Source organism: Biomphalaria glabrata, chromosome 1 (genome assembly GCF_947242115.1).
Source record: "Biomphalaria glabrata chromosome 1, xgBioGlab47.1, whole genome shotgun sequence".
In the NCBI taxonomy this organism is placed as follows: Eukaryota; Metazoa; Mollusca; class Gastropoda; family Planorbidae; genus Biomphalaria; species Biomphalaria glabrata.
Genome location: NC_074711.1, coordinates 6413026 through 6430111, shown reverse-complemented (window position 1 = coordinate 6430111; position 17086 = coordinate 6413026). Strand labels below are relative to the sequence as shown.

At 37.5% G+C, this 17086-nt stretch overlaps 1 protein-coding gene across 2 annotated transcripts in view; it reads left to right on the top strand.

The window, feature by feature from the left end:
* The window catches only part of LOC106061613 (5-hydroxytryptamine receptor 4-like), a 76441-nt gene extending 66258 nt beyond the window's left edge, over positions 1 to 10183 (top strand). Inside the window, exons 1-2 of one of the 2 annotated variants that reach the window (XM_013219797.2) lie at positions 6565 to 6680; positions 6931 to 10183. In XM_013219797.2, the coding sequence (XP_013075251.2) occupies positions 7197 to 8336 (1140 nt within the window). In that variant the 5' untranslated portion in view covers positions 6565 to 6680; positions 6931 to 7196 and the 3' untranslated portion in view covers positions 8337 to 10183. Of the gene's footprint in view, positions 1 to 6564; positions 6681 to 6930 lie in introns of those variants that run through there. The other variant, XM_056018804.1, reaches the window with a different exon arrangement.
* Positions 10184 to 17086: the final 6903 nt, after the last annotated feature.

The following is a 17086-nucleotide window of genomic DNA, read 5'->3' as shown; positions in this document are numbered from 1 at the left end:
TCATTAGAATGTGTGAAAAACATTACCATGGTTCAATAAACATTTGAAGTATAGATCGCGTATAGTCTTTAAATGCTAAGTGTAGGGTCTTTCAAACCTTCTGACACCAATTCTGTCTTTGTTCAACGCCTCATTGAAAGAACACACAAGGACACATGGACTTGACAATAAGACCTGTTCATACAGATATGACGCAGTTAAACAGTAAAGGTTAATTTCATGTTTTAACTCTTTCTCTCCGTAACTAGTTTCCACGCTCCGGTGGAATTCTTCATTTTGCTCATTTGTGTTTCACGACCCTGTTATGATTAAACTTCAATAACGTTTATGTTTGTTATCATGAAATATTTTATTAGGTATAGATTTATAAGAGAATGTGTGCTCTTTTTAATATAACACAAATTAAAGTTAATAATACCAAAAACTCATTTAATTTAATGGGGTCAAATCAACGTTGCTATCGTAAGTTAGGAGAGAAAGAGTTAAAAGTCTGGAAATTCCATCTACAAAATGAAAATTATTGGCAAAGATGCTAGAAATGCTATTTTTCAGTATTTCGATGGGCAAACAGATTCGTATGCTTTTCTGTGGTAAAGTATTTAGGTTACAGATGGGTCTCCTTAACCTTAATCTTCTGATTAAGAGAAACTGTCTCTTTAGCCTTTGTAAAGCCAAGTTTTAAAATAAGAAAAAGTTTAAAAAATAATAATTTCGACTGTACAGAAGATAAGAATACATATAGGTAGAACCGTGCTAATTACGTTTGAGAATAGGCCACGTGACATTATGTTTATATGAGTTCTGACTTCACATTTACCTGGACTTGTTCAGATCTGCTACTTACATTTCTGCTGTGCGCCACATTCCCATATAGTTCAGAGCTATGCAACCTTTTCCACCTGAGGGTCACATAAAATTCCTAATAACATGTCACGGCCCACAGCACTTAGACACATCGTCTGCAACTTCATAATTCAAAGAAATGTTTTTATTTTATGTTTGACGTTGTTGTTGTTTTTTTGCCAAGACAGCACTGTGCCACGGGTCCTATATCGTCCTCGTTCCGGGTATCGTCCTCGTTCCGGGTATCATCCTCGTTCCGGGTATCGTCCTCGTTCCGGGTAGAAACAAATAATTGAGTTTTAAAATGTCATAAAACTAACTTTAAGGCAAAAATATTTGTTAGCGAAAGAGAAATAAATAGCTTTCGATTATCAGAAGAATATTAAAAGTGGTCGCTAATCAAAAGAAGTGCTTAAAAAGTATTCGATTTTCAAAATAAATGTGAAAAGTATTCGATTATCAAAGAAATCATGACCCAGTTCGCAAAATGGAAACCTTAGACAGGCACCTACTCAAAACCAAAAATTCACAAGTCTGGCACTCGAAACAAGCTGAAAATAATTTTATGCAATAATCTCTGGACCTCAAAAAAGAAATAGCATTAGTAAACATAACTATTGAATCAACTACTTTATACAACAGACAACTGTTATCGACCTAAACTCTCTTCCTTCTATAAGAGACAGTCTCGAAAATATTGCAAAAAAATGTACCCGCAACCGAAAAGAACTCAATGAATTAGAGAGCCCTTCTTTAACTACCTATTACCCTAACAAACAATGGGTCAGAGGTCACACAGATGGATCATCTAAAAAATCCAACACAAACGGACGATATGGCATATTAATTGAATAGCCAAATAGAGAAAGATTAGAAAAAACCATTGCAACGGCGATCTCTACTACAGCCACAGAGCAGAAAGAGTAGTACTCTACCAGGTTAATAAACCACCCAAGCACGTCAAACAGCCAGGTGGTCTTCCTAACTGACGCCAGATTGGTCCCGCAAAGCCTGAAACACTCTGTTGCTTCCTGTCTACAACTCTGGACAGCTCTTGGAAATCTCAAGAACACGGAAACTCCTCTTCAATGGGTCCCAGCACACATTAACATAGAAGGCAATGAAAAAGCAGACGCATTGATCAAAAACTGGGAAAATGACCAAACAATAAAAAAAAAGTTCCTCTCTACCAGAAGAAATGTACAAAAAATAAAGAGTAAAATAAATGAGTAATGGACCAGCTCTCAAGAAGTTGTAAGAAACACATCGCCTATTACAAGCTATTCCGACACGACCAACACGTATTATTTCGTAATATATTTCTTCTCAGAATAGGACACAGCAGAATAAGACAATATGTGTTCCGGTAGCTAAAAAATAAGGACCAGAGAGACTTTCCCTTGTGAAGCATCACCAGAGAATACTGAACATGTAATATTATGTTAATTTTTGAACAAATAAAAGGTTTAAACAAAATTCCGCCATGCAGCTACCATTTTCTACAGTATGGCTCTGCACTGCAGATTGTTCAACTCTTTCTCTCCTGACCGACGATACCAACGTTGCATCAGAATGTGGTAAATAATTACGGAGAGAAAGAGTTAAGAAGTAACTGCTTCAAGTTTCGTCACAGCTTGTGTTTAAATCTGTTGACTAGTTACGCTCTTTTATCAAGATGGCTGCTTTTTGTAAAAAAAAATACTCCTTCTCTCCTAGTGCTATTAGAGCATGGAATGGGTTGCCTGAGCCAGCCAGGAAAACCAGTGACTTGGTAGAGTTTGAGTTTTGAGTTTTTGGCACATTGGCACAATTTAGGCCATGTCGTGCCCTTCACTCTTTCTCTCCTAACTGACGATGCCAACGTTCATTTGACCCAATTAAATTAAACTAATTTTTGGTTTTATAAACTTTACTTTGTGTTATATAAAAAGAGCATGCATTCCTCTATAATTATATACCTACTATAACATTTCCTGGTTATATACAAAAAAGTTATTGAAGTTTAATCATAACAGGGCAGTGAAACACAAAATGAACAAAATGAATAATTCCTTCGGAACGTGGGAAATAATTACGGGGAGAAAGAGTTAAGTTAAGTTATTGTTTAACATGCTAGACTAGATGCATGACGCATATGACTTAATCATTTTCTTTTTGAAGTAACGTCTGTATTTTATAAGAGAAGTATTGTATGTTAGGTTTTTTTAATGGAGTTGAAAAACAAGAGAAGAAGAAAAAAAAAACAGAACCATTATTTTCGCCTGTAGAAGTTGTATGTTGTGTAGGGTGCTTAAGGGCTTCAACCACACCATGGTTACACCTACGTGCTTTGCCACCCGTGAGACTCCGCATACTCTGCAACCGCAATAACGTCACTGGCTATCGAACTCAAAAGGTGAGATCAAAGGTCAATCGTGATACTTACCAAATATATGAAAGGTTATCTCTGACCATTTGGACAACATTAGTTCCGGGGAAACCAAAATGTTTTTGATTAGGTCACTAGGTTAGAAAGGAAGAAAAGATGTAGGTTTTTATTGAGTTTTTGTTTTCCAACTTGGAGGATAATCAACACAAGTCTCAAATGTTAAATAACATCTTACTGACGCTAGTTTACAGGTTGTTATAGACAAATAGAATTAACGTCTGTGATATATAAGATAAGATAACAATAAAAGTGTCCTGGGATACTTTTAGATAGCGTTTACAGCGTCACAAATGGGCACCAGGAACTAGCATCGATCATGATCTTGTATATATAAGTTTGATGATGATTGGATGAGCAGAAGTGGTCGAAAAATTGGCTGCAAAATCTAAACAACATTCAAGAACTAAACAGAGGTTGTTGTTTTGTTGTTGTTGTTGTTTTTGCTGTTGTTGGCCTCTTTCCGTCGTAACGACTATGGATCTTCTCCAAGACCACTTTTTGATGTGGATATGGAGGCCTATTCTCGAGAGACATTCCCGTCCACATAGATTACAGATTAAGATGGCAATCGCTTTGGTGGCAGAGGAGCCAGACAATTTTCGTTTGACACGCTTTTCTTCCAGAGCTGAGGTGTTTTTCGCTGTCCATAGATCTCTTGGTCACCACCTCTGTCCACATAGTGCGGTCTAGGGCTACGTCTTACCAGTTATCGACATCACTGTCCACTGCTTTGGCGTCCAGTTTGATTACGTCCACATGTAGATGGGGACCTCTGGTTTTTCTTGAGCCAATCGCGAGTTGTCCATAAATAATGACTTTTCGGGAAACCTAGCGAGTTAATAAAAGCGTTGTAAAAAAACATCTTGAAGTGATACACATCTTGAAGTGATACACATCTTGAAGTGATACACATCTTGAAGTGATACACATTTTAAAGTGATACACATCTTGAAGTGATACACATCTTGAAGTGATACACATCTTGAAAGGGAGCTCTTGTTCACTTTTGCTGGCCTGGAGTTCCAAGAGCCGAAGTCTCAACTCTACCTGACAGTTTCAAGAAGAAGTGATACACATCTTGAAGTCGACAACTATCTGAGGTCACGTTGACCTTTAGACCCATTTCAGTGACATAGTTTGAACCAGTTGGTTGGTTTGACTTCATAAACACTTTATTTACGCATGAGTGAACACCTGTTTCTGTAACTACACGTTGGACTCCACCCCTTTTTTTTTTTTACTTTTCAGTCATTAAAAAAAAACTGCAGAGATAAACAATTATACCTACACATTAATTAACTTACTGGGGACCAGTCAATCCTACGTGGTTGTCACGTGGTTGGATACTCATGAGATCATTAAAGACATATGCCATTCGATTCTTAACTCTTGCTCTCCTAACTGACGATACCAGCATTGATTCCACCAGAATGTGGTAAATAATTACGGAGAGAAAGAGTTAAGGCATTTGTAATAATGAGTGTTTTATACCTTGATAGTTTTTTTTTTCCCAGACCTACTATTGACTTGAATGAAATGTCTGCCTAAAGAGAATGTTGTATAGTTAACTTCTTTTAATTTGATTGTGAATTTGGTTCAATAGTTTTTTAATATGTCTATGTCATTCAGTTTGTCTATGTCATTCAGTTTGTCTATGTCATTCAGTTTGTCTATGTCATTCAGTTTGTATATGTCATTCAGTTTGTCTATGTTTTAGTCCAAGTAAGAAAATTTTCCCTTTCAGATCTTACGATCTAAGGGGCAGATGATGTTAAGGTCATCTGTTTCTATGACCAACGGTTAACGTGCAGGATGTCATATGGCCAGGACAACGCCGTTTCTTCCCCCAGCTAAAGTCAGGTACCCATTTAGGTGGACTCAAGGGCGCCCCGAAAATCCCGAAATTCAAAATCCCAGTCTTCATCGAAAATCGAACTCAGCCAGGCGATTAACCACTCAGCCAATGTGCCACCTTAGACTAAGTCCGTATGTCTATAGACAGGCCTAGAAAAAAAAATGTTTCTTTATCTTTACAAAGATTGCGATTGTTCTATTCTTAAACATTTTAATAAATCTCTTTATCCGATATCATCGTCTACTACTGCTTCGACGCTTTGAAAGAGAGAGAGAGAAAGAGAGAGAGAGAGAAAAAGAAAGAGAGAGAGAGAGAGAAAAGTTTACTGCATTCTTTCGGAGTATAAAACTGATTATAAAAGATTTTATTGATCTTTCTGTAATATAAGTTTTAGTTAATACTAAACTACTGAACTATCCACGATATTATTTCGTGTATAAATATAAATATAAAGGATGACATCTTTTTTTTTTTTTTTTTAAGGAAAGGATGACATCTTAGTTCTTTCTCTGTATACTGTATTGTTAGCAACTATTTTTTATCCTTATGAATAAATTCCTCCTAAAAGATATATGATAATAATTTGGTGAAGCCTTATCTGCATAAAGTTGTCTTAAATGTTCATTGACGAATATTATTTAGACATCAATTTTAAAGTTTGATATTTCCATTTTTATTTTTTTTTTATCTTCTTTTTTTTGCATTAGTTACATCAGTGTTTCCCAAACTGTGGCTTAAATTGGTGTTCTGTGATTAGTGTAAACTATAAACTTTGAACTGACCTAAATTCTGTCTTTGATTTGAAGCAAAAATACAAACACCAACCTTTAAATGATTTCTGGTCGATTTTTTGTCTGAAGAGTATCTTATTGTTTCAAAACAAGCCAATGATATTTTACTACAGTCTACTACTATCTATTTGTGAGAAGCAGGATTTTTTTTTATGTTGAATCAAAGTCCATGTATATACTGGTATATCTAGATACAGGCGCTTGATGCCCACCAGAAGTCAAGCTCGTCAAGAACACAGTTGCATCATAGTTGATGAACTCTAATTTCCCAGGATGCTTATGTTAAGTATTTTGTAATACGGAAGTGTGTCACTTCCGTTATGTATGTAGCAATCTATTAGTACTCTATAGTAATTGTATTTCAAGGTGTATATAAGTGCTAAAATGGAAATCAAAAGTTGGTTTATATCAGTTTACATATTATTTTTTGAAAAAAAATGAAGGGCTGATAGGGTTGAGCTTTTACATAAAAAGATAACTTCCGAATGGGGCTCAGTGTCCCAAAAAAATTGAGAATAGTTGCACTAGAGGTCTGTCCACTAGCCCGTGGCAGTGACGCAGAGTCAACTCAATGAAACGTGACGATCTGACAGCTCTACGTATTTCACACCCTGAATCTGTTGCTTCAAGTGTCACGGCCACGTCGCGTGGGCCCAGTAGCTGACTGCGTGACACACATCCTGACAATATGCCCCATTCGTCGCGTGCACTTCTGTGATTTTCTTGATTGATTCATGCGGTCGGTTCAAGATGTCGATTGGATGTATGTGATTTATCGATTTAGCGGCTAATCGAACTTATCGTGATAGTTTTTTTACTTTCTTATTTTAATAGAATTGTACGTGTTCGCTTTAAAGGAAAACCGTATGACGGATGTGTACATTTGTGATTTACATATATCACATTGCATGAACTAATAAAGATTTTTTTTGCTTTGTTTTATGTCGATCTATGTATTTCACAATAGTATTTTCTGTGTTTATTTATATTCTTTTTTCTTGTCTCCAATACAGGTTTATTCTTTCATCAATTCTTCTGGGGATTTCAGTGCAGAAGTCAAGATACGTTGCGTGAAATTTCATCTCGGCTCGCTCATGTTTTGAAAGCAGACACTATGTTGACAGCGAGATATTTTTACCCACAGACATCATTTCCGCTGACCTAAAAATAGAGGAGGATGAGAGATGGAATGTTGTGACATAGGTCATGTACTGATTCAGAAGATGACCTGATTGTTTGTTCCAAGGCGTATCTAGCACATACAGACACTAACTGTTTAATGATGGCCACTACAGCGACACAGACGAGCGCAGCGTCCTCGTCAATTAGCAGTTACCTCTTGTACGATGATGACTCGAACGTATCCACCTTTCAAGATAACGTCACGGCCTGCGACGAGATATTGGCCAGCCTGCCGGGACCCCCTCCACTGTACTCGGCCCCTTCCAAGTACGCCATCAGCGCGGTGCTTATCGTGGTGCCCATCTTGACCATCTTTGGCAACTGCGTGGTCATCCTGGCCGTCATCACGCACCGGAAGCTTAGGACGATCACCAACGCTTTCGTGGTCAGCTTGGCCGTGGCGGACATGTGCGTGGCCCTGTTCGTCATGCCGTTCTCCATCTACCAGCAGCTCAACAACAAGGTGTGGATGCTAGGTTCCGTTCTGTGCAAGCTCTCTTCCAGCCTTGACGTCATGATGTGCACTGTCTCCATCTTCCACCTGTCCTGCCTGGCAATCGATCGCTACCTGGCCATCTGTCGCCCGTTCCTTCACGAGCGACTCACCGTACGCTGGATTGGGTTCATGCTGACCTTTTGTTGGGTCACCCCGATATTTATCTCGTTCATCCCCATCTTCAACGGATGGAACCACATTGGAATAGAGGATATCATCTCCTGCGCTTTTCCGGTTGAGGCCGAAGCGTGCGTTTTTGTCGTAAACATACCCTTCGCCATCATCTGCTCCCTCATCGCCTTCTACATTCCCGTCATTTTTATGGGCGTGTGCAACGCCAAGATTTACATGGCCGCCATCAAGCAAGCTCACCAGATTCGAACCCTGGAAGCCGCGGGGAATCACAATCATTACAGCCACTGCAAGCGGAAGAGCAAGTTCAAGCAGGAGTCCAAAGCGGCTAAGACTCTGGGGATCATTATGGGCTGTTTCTCGGTCTGCTGGTTTCCCTTCTTCATCATGAACGTCATCGACCCCATCATATCGTATTCCACGCCCTACGTCCCAGCGCAGATTGCGCTCTGGCTGGGGTATATAAACTCACTCATGAACCCTTTATTGTACTATTACTTCAATCGGAACTTTTACTACGCGTTCCGGCGCCTGCTTTCCTGCAAGGTCTGCAAGGGTGTCAGGGACTACGAAGAGGACGCCCTCAACACCACCCAGATGTCCGAATGACTAGCAGCGTCCCACCGTGACGGGAACCACCGCCGGGTCAGCGGCCACAGCTCGGCCGGCAGCAACACCACGGGCCAGCTGCTGGTCGCTAGGAGCAACGGGGCCAACGGCATGGGCTCGCGGCACGTGGGACGCAGCGTCAGTACCGGCTTCAAGGACGATTCTGAGGTCATTACCAGGCTGACCGCCAGCCTCACGGCAGAGACAATCGCTGACCAATCAGGATACTCCTGACAAGAGCTTACACCTAGGGCTCTTTATTCAATTTCCTTCGATGACCTATTTATGTATCAGACATAAATGTACAAATATCTACACAACAAACTCTACGTATCAAACAATACCGGTATCAACATTTTAAAACAATGATATTATTACGTAATACCTCAACATTTCAAAGATCTCAGTTTTTTTTAAATTTCACTCATCTCAATTTTCTTTCTTCATTTACTACAACGGATTCTCTCCCTTTAAAGCATCCATTCTAAAAATAACTAAATATTGTATGGTATTCCAATCTAGCCTTTCTGTGTTTTATTCACTCATATTTTAACCAAAAACTGAATCAAACCTGTGATTTCCCCTCTGTAAATGTTTACAAAAATCTGTAAAAAGTTATGAATTAAATGTTTCTATTTTTATATGCTTACATTACAAACTAACGCCCAACACACGGAAATCTATTTCTTTTCATCACGCACAGAAGAGCCTATTGTTCATCTCTATCTCTACAAGTAATTGGATATATGTATATAGACTCTTATGATTCTATTTGTATCATATCACATACAACTTTGTTTTTTTTTTCTGTTTACTTGGGCTCAATTACAAGCTTGTGAACATGGAACCAACAATTGGATATATTGTTTCCTAATTCTGACTGGATAGCTTCACAGTTTTGTTGATGCTCTTTGTTTGTGATGGGTATATGTACATTATATCTCTTCAAGCCACTACATTACTGATATTAATTGTATATATTTCAAGCCACTACATTTCTGGTATACATTGTACTAATGTCAAACCACTACATTACTGGTTTTCATTGGACTGATGTCAAACCGATAAATGTGTTTTACATGTTACGGATGTTCCTTTAGATGCTTAAGATGATTCATCCTAGCTCAAGTCTCCCGCAGGACCACGGGGGGGATGGTGACGTTCAGGTTCGAACCTGGGACCACGAAGACCATCGAACGAAAGTCCAGAGCACATACAACACGACCAGGTAGTCAGTCATTACTGGTATACATCGTACTGATATCTATGTGCTACATTACTGGCAGAGTTGGTTATTTACATTTATTTGATACATGAAACTTTTACTTAGTCAATTTAAAAAAAAAAAATGATGACCTAGATGACCTTACAAAAGCTAATCCATGACACAGTTCATTGAAAACATTTTTTAAAGTGTTTAGAAATAATTCAGAACTTTTACATTCATAATGGTGTGTTGTCTGTGGGTGTTGGTTTGGTGTGTTGTCTCTGTGTCTTGGTTTAGTGTGCTGTTTCTGTGTCTTAGTTTGTGTGTTGTCTCTGTGTCTTGGTTTGTGTGTTGTCTCTGTGTCTTGGTTTGCTTATTGTCTCTGTGTCTTGGTTTGATGTGTTGTCTCTGTATGTTGGTTTAGTGTGCTGTTTCTGTGTCTTGGTTTGTGTGTTGTCTCTGTGTCTTGGTTTGCTTATTGTCTCTGTGTCTCGGTTTGATGTGTTGTCTCTGTATGTTGGTTTGATGTGTTGTCTCTGTGTGTTGGTTTAGTGTGCTGTTTCTGTGTCTTGGTTTGTGTGTTATCTCTGTGTCTTGGTTTGATGTGTTGTCTCTGTGTGTTGGTTTAGTGTGCTGTTTCTGTGTCTTGGTATAGTGTGCTGTTTCTGTGTCTTGGTTTGTGTGTTGTCTCTGTGTGTTGGTTTAGTGTGCTGTTTCTGTGTCTTGGTTTGTGTGTTGTCTCTGTGTCTTGGTTTGATGTGTTGTCTCTGTGTCTTGGTTTGTGTGTTGTCTCTGTGTCTTGGTTTGTGTGTTGTCTCTGTGTCTTGGTTTGCTTATTCTCTGTGTCTTGGTTTGATGTGTTGTCTCTGTATGTTGGATTGATGTGTTGTCTCTGTGTGTTGGTTTAGTGTGCTGTTTCTGTGTCTTGGTTTGTGTGTTGTTTCTGTGTCTTGGTTTGTGTGTTGTCTCTGTGTCTTGGTTTGATGTGTTGTCTCTGTGTGTTGGTTTAGTGTGCTGTTTCTGTGTCTAAGTTTGTGTGTTGTGTTTTTATTTCATTTTAGTGAAAGAATCGAACAATCGAAGAATCGTACCCTGTTCCTTTTTTTTATGTTTCTAAAAGATGTATCTGCGACTGAAGTGTTTCTCTTTTATCACACAAGATTCATAATTACAGAAATACCCAGAGTTTTAAATTTGTGAAGATTTTAAAAGGGGGTTATATCATATGAACGTGAACTGACCTTGAATGACATTCATTATCATCTTTCCTTGACTTTTGTCGAAAGGAAGATGTGAAGCTGCTCTTAGCACGATATCCAGAGAGAGGCTGGTCCATTCTTTTGCCTTGTCCAGCCAGCTTTTCTTTGGACGACCCAACCAGCTCTAAATCCGTCTCATCACAGTACTAGAGACCTTCTCCATTTTGCCAGCCAAATTATTTTACTTGTAAGAGTATAAACTTAATTGTCTTCTTTTCCTGATATCTGGGTATCCAGCATTTTTCTGTAGTTTTTTTTTTCTCAAAGGCTTGGATTCCTCTTTCAGCCTCAGCGTTCAGGGTCCGAGTTTCACAAACATATAGAAGTAGAGAGACATGTAGCGAAGAACTCTCAAAGTCTGTGATGCTTAAGTGTGTGTCAAGTGTAAAAAAAAATAAACTTTGATTCAAACTAAGTATTACAGTAATGTCCAGTTGCAGATATACTAATATGTCGTATTAGAAAAAAAAATTTGAAAGACCTTGTAATTGTTTTTGAGTGAGATTTTTTGGTAATCAAAAGAATGCATAATGGAGATATCGCTCGGAATTCAACGTTTTACTTACTTAGCAGCAGTATGGTATGTCCATGTCAAATGGTTTATCACCGGAAGATACAACACTTGGCAATAATTGTACTGTCATACCAAGACGTAATAAGTAATACAGCTCAACTCTTGCTATGGTCTTAGCACAGTTTTTATATCAACTCACTCCCGTCTGTCTGTCTGTCTGTCTGGCTGGCTGGCTCACACATCTTACACGTTATTTCTCCCACTTCCCATTCATGGACCAAGATGAAATTTTTCACAATTATTCATTGTCCCTAACAAAACATGAACCAATCAAGAATTCAGTAATTTTTTAATCAATTAGTAGTAATTAATAAAATGTGTTTGATATGGGGAAAAGGAAACAAATCTTACAATATTTAGATATGTGTATGTAATGTGTACAGTTGTAATATAAGCCCACCCCCTATTTTTTTTTTAGTATTTTTTTATGTTTTGTTTGTTCTTTATTAGTCTTTCCCTCACCGACAATATTTAGTGTTTCGATCCCACATGTGTCACTCAAGAAAAGTAACATTTTATAAATACTTTTTAAAACAAAAACAAAGCTTATATTCAGTTCTTTATTTCTTTATTTAGTTCTTTATTTCTTTATTTAGTTCTCTATATATAATATAAAAAAAAATATTTTTCAATAATTGATTCAATAATTATTGAAGTGGTCTTTCTAAAATTGTAGTATAATGTGTTGTCACGAGGCAGAAAGTTTCATCTCAATAGCACAAAAAAAAAAGTTTGTTTAAATAAATGTTTTGTCGAATTTCTAACAATGTGTGCCAATAGAATTAAATAGATGGAATCAAGCAACAGGCATAGAATAGCTTACATAGATCACTCGAGGACAACGGCTTGGCCTGCGTTAGATGTGGCAAGATATGTAGGTCGCAAGTGGGTTTGTTTGGTCATGTGAAAAAGTGCACTCATCCTTCGGAATTGAAGGCAACGCCATTGTTATAAAGTGAATTAATTTTTTTCAATCTCTGACACTGCCAGGGTTGAACTGCGTTAAAGGGAAACAAAATTCATTGTAGTGTCCACTGAGATATTTTCTGGTGATGTGGCGGGACTGCAGCAGTGCTGCCCTTTCACGGGTAATAATGATCCTTTTAGGAATGCTTAGGGCTTGGACTGTGTCTGCGAGGTTACTTTTCATTATCCCCTCGGTTGATACAACAACAGGGTATATTGTTACTATAGACAGCTTCCATGGTCACTTGCAAGCTTAGATTTTCATATTTTCTTTGTTTTGCAATTTCAAATATTCTATATATTGTGAGATAGTGGTACGGCGATGTCATTGATATTTGCAGATTTTTCATTTTTTGTTGATAAATAGTAAATCTGTAATATATAAGTTAAGATTGAAATCCACCGTCTTGTCAGTTAAAATAGGTCTATCCCAGTATAATAGGTAATCGGTTGACTCGTGGACCCCCGTGTGGCTAGTTTTTGTAGTAAGGAGGCGTATCTTTCTTGATCAGACAGATTGTGTCAAACCCAGGTATTATTATTATTATTTTTTATTAGATGTCCTATGGGCGAATAGTGTAAGTATGTCAACTTTTAACTTAGGAAAGGATACAGTGGATATCGGTTTGAAAATACATCGAGCTTTCATTTATATGATTTGTATATATGTGTGAATATTTTCAGTGTTTGTATTCAAAATGTTACCCACTCATTTTATGTTTAAAATATGTCGCAACATAAAACAATTAAAACCATCTCTTTCTTGTTACCGAGCCAGAAGTCTTCTTTGTCTTTAATCGATTAATATTAAGGACTTATGACAAACAAGCGCTTTTAATTAAAACCTGTAATAGGCTATTGGCTTGAATCCATAGTTAATACTGTAATTAATATCGCCGCCAAATACTAAAACCTGTGTTTTGTATATATATATATTATATGTTTATTTACTAAACGCATTCTGTGTTATTATTTTTTGTATTAATTTTAACATTTCAAAGACAAAATTTCCCTGTGATGAACGTTGGCACTGAATAAAGAATAAATATGACTTTAAACATTGTTTTACAAATATTCATTCAGTTGGGTTTATTAACATAGGTCTATGTTGTCTATCAAGACTTTATCAAGTAAAATCTTACTGGAGAAGTGTAACAGTAAAAACCTAGATTCAGTAGATTAAACTTAATGTCTGGAACTTAACACAAAAATACGATACCATAAAACATGAAACAACATAACAAAACATGATACAATATAACTTGACCCGACAAAACCAAAACATGATACACTATAACTTGATCCGATAAAATAAAACATGATACAATATAGCTTGATACGACAAAACAAAACATGATACAATATAACTTGATATGGCAAAACAAAACATGATACAATAGGACTTGATCCGACAAAACAAAACATGATAGAATATAAAATGATACAACAGAACAAGACATTGTACAATATAACATGATTCACAAAAAACAAAAACATGATACAATTTAGAATGATACAACATTACAAAAAATGATACAAGATACAACAGAACAAAAATTATATCATATAACATGATAAAACAGAACAAGATATAATGCAATATAACATTATACAACAAAGCAAAACATGATAATCCATAACTCGATACAACATAACATGATTAGATTTTAACACCAAACATTATTCACTATAACAATATACAAATTGCCAAATAAATAGGAAGCAACACAGAGTTTTTTTGTCTAGCGCCGAGTCCACTGAAGAGTCCACTGAAGAACGGACGTTATGGACGGACCCAAGATGAAAGAAAATTGACCACTCAGGACACAAAGCATACCAATGAATGATGTACCTGAAAGACGAGGGATTGCCTTTTCTTTAGGCACTGTTATGATCCTAAAATACAAAGTAAAATGGCGCCCGCTTCTGCTTCATTGGATGGAATAACAATAAAGATTTCATAGCAGAGTAAAACTTTGACATCTTTATCATTAAGATTTATTTATTATGAAAAATATATAAATTATATATTGAGGTTTAGTAGGTCTTTTTTTTTTCTTTAAAAAGCAAGATTACAAAGTGAGGTTGTGTTTTCACTCAAATTCAAACGGGCCCCTATGAGTCCGTTGTTTTGTCAGCTATTCAGGTAAAAAAGCAGACTTCGATATTTTTTGCATGAGTTTCAGAACTACAAAATCCCATCTCATATGCAATACGAAAATGACATTTAAAACAGAATCGTCTGCTATCACTCACACCCAATGCATGATGTCTTCCTTGTGGCCAGACGAAAGACGGCAGACGTGAACGTTACAATGACATTCGACATAAAAAGACTTGAACCATCTAATGACAACAGCCAATAGACTTCATTAAATATAGTGTTATAATTTCCTGCCTGACCGGCTCACACTCGTGAAAACGTCCATAACAGAATATAACAATTCACTACTTTCTTTCAACAAATTGCTTTTAATTATGTAAAGAAAAATGCAAATTCAAAGAATTTAAAGACAGATTAACGCCCAATGCGCCGAACTCCGCAGGGGGGACTAACTCCACATAAGGCGCAGGAATAATTTGCTGTCAAAAGTTGTAAGGGAAAGGGGGCGTTTAGTGCTCCCCCCCCCCTCCTTCCCCACCCAGGACGACGGAGTAATTAACGCCGCTACCACAGTGACTTCATTTAAGTGTTGACATTGATTAAATCTCATGTTTCTATGCAATATCACATTTCCTGACATCTATAAACGTAATGTTTGCCCCTGGTGCGAGGCTAGAATTACTCAATTACTCGGTTCTCTCTCTTGGATCTAGTTACACTCCCACAATGTTTTTTAGATAGTGGTTGTACGGTGTCAATGCAATTTATTAACCGATAAAAAAAAATTCTTTAGATCTACAAGAAAATACCTCTTTTTATTATTTTAAAAAAAACCTAGATGCTACGTTATTTTAAACACATCTTACTACTATCTCTATGGCCAGCTTACTATCTCTATGGCCAGCTTACTATCTCTATGGCCAGCTTACTAACTCTATGGTCAGCTTACTATCTCTATGGCCAGCTTACTATCTCTATGGCCAGCTTACTATCTCTATGGCCAGCATACAATCTCTATGGCCAGCTTACTATCTCTATGGCCAGCTTGCTATCTCTATGGCCAGCTTACTATCTCTATGTCCAACTTACTATCTCTATGGCCAGCTTACATATTTCTGAATGTCTACTGTTACGTTAGAAACTGTTGTTCTCCTTTTCTCGTTAGGATGACTTCTTTAGTTCGGTGAAAGTACGGACTCCCTCTGCTCTGTCTACCTGAACTGTGTAACAAACGCTTATATAAGCAAACACGCTTCTACATCTTATGAGAAGGATCGGACATTGGGAAGCTTGTGGTGTTTTATTTAACAGTTCCGAATGTAATTAAGGAGTAAAAATAAAATAGAGTACCCCCCTTCCAGACCGTGCGATCTATAGGGCATGAGGAGGATGATGTAAAGGTCACATGTTTTATGACCGATGGTTAACGAGAGTGTCATGTGGCCAGCACAACGACCAACTGCCTTAACTTTCCCCAACTAATGTCAGATAGCCATTAGAGTAGGGTAGACTCAATGGCGCCTTAAATATCCAGAAATTCACAATCTCAGTCTTCACCGAGATTCGAACACGACCCCCTCGGTTTGGAAGCGCTTTATCACTCAGCCACAAACCACTCCCTTTATTGTATCAAGAGCAATCAAGATTTCTGGAAAATTGAATCATTGATGACTCAACGCTATAATTAATGGAAGTATCCAGTTTTATTGTTGAAAGAGAGAACTCCACATAATCATTTTCTCATTGATAAATTTTAAAAAGGCTGAAATTATAGTTTAAATATAAATCCTCCTCTATGACCAGCCTATAGATTCATGCCTACAGTTTTGACTTTCTGTACTCAGTCAGGATAAAGTCTTAAAATCGGTGCATGTACAGACTCCCGCTGCGCACTGACAACTCCAACTGTGTAAGATACGCTTATGTATACAGAGGCGGCTCATACAGTTTATAAGAAAGGTAAGGAAATCGAGGGGTTTTGTTGAGCTTTATGCAGCGGCCGCCACTGTTCCGGTTGTTATTAGCAAGAGATGTGTGTACATTAACTTTTAACACTGAACGTTAACTCGGAGCATACAAAATGGCGCTGTTTCTCCTTAAGTTCCTCCTTACGTCTGCATCTATGTCTAACAGTTTGTGTGTGTATGTATATAGTAGGGCAAGAAGATGTGTATGTGTGTTTTGTGTTTTAATGTCTCTCTGCATATGAAAATCGAGGTGTGAGGGCCAAAGATATATTTACGACCAGAAGAACAGTTTTGTTTATGTCTCTAGTTTTGCTGTGCTTCCTGACAGCTTCTGAGTATTTATGTTTGTTTTCTTTGTATATATGTGTGTGTATGTGTATATGTGTGTATGTGTAAAGCACGTGCATGTTTGCTAAGGGTCGTGTATGGTTTTTCTTTTCTTTACTTTTAAGCGTCAGTAATTTTTATTGACTTGACTGGGAAGTATATATATATATAAAAAAAAAAGTTAACCGCTTTTGGCTCCAGGAGGCTTTGACGGAAAGCTCCCCTGTTTCTGTGTGGAAATCCCCTTTTTACCATCCGGGTTCTACTTTCGTTCCAGAAATCTGATGTATAGTTTGTTGATAGTGACGTGTGCAAAACAATTAGTGTTATAAAGTTTGCCTGTAGA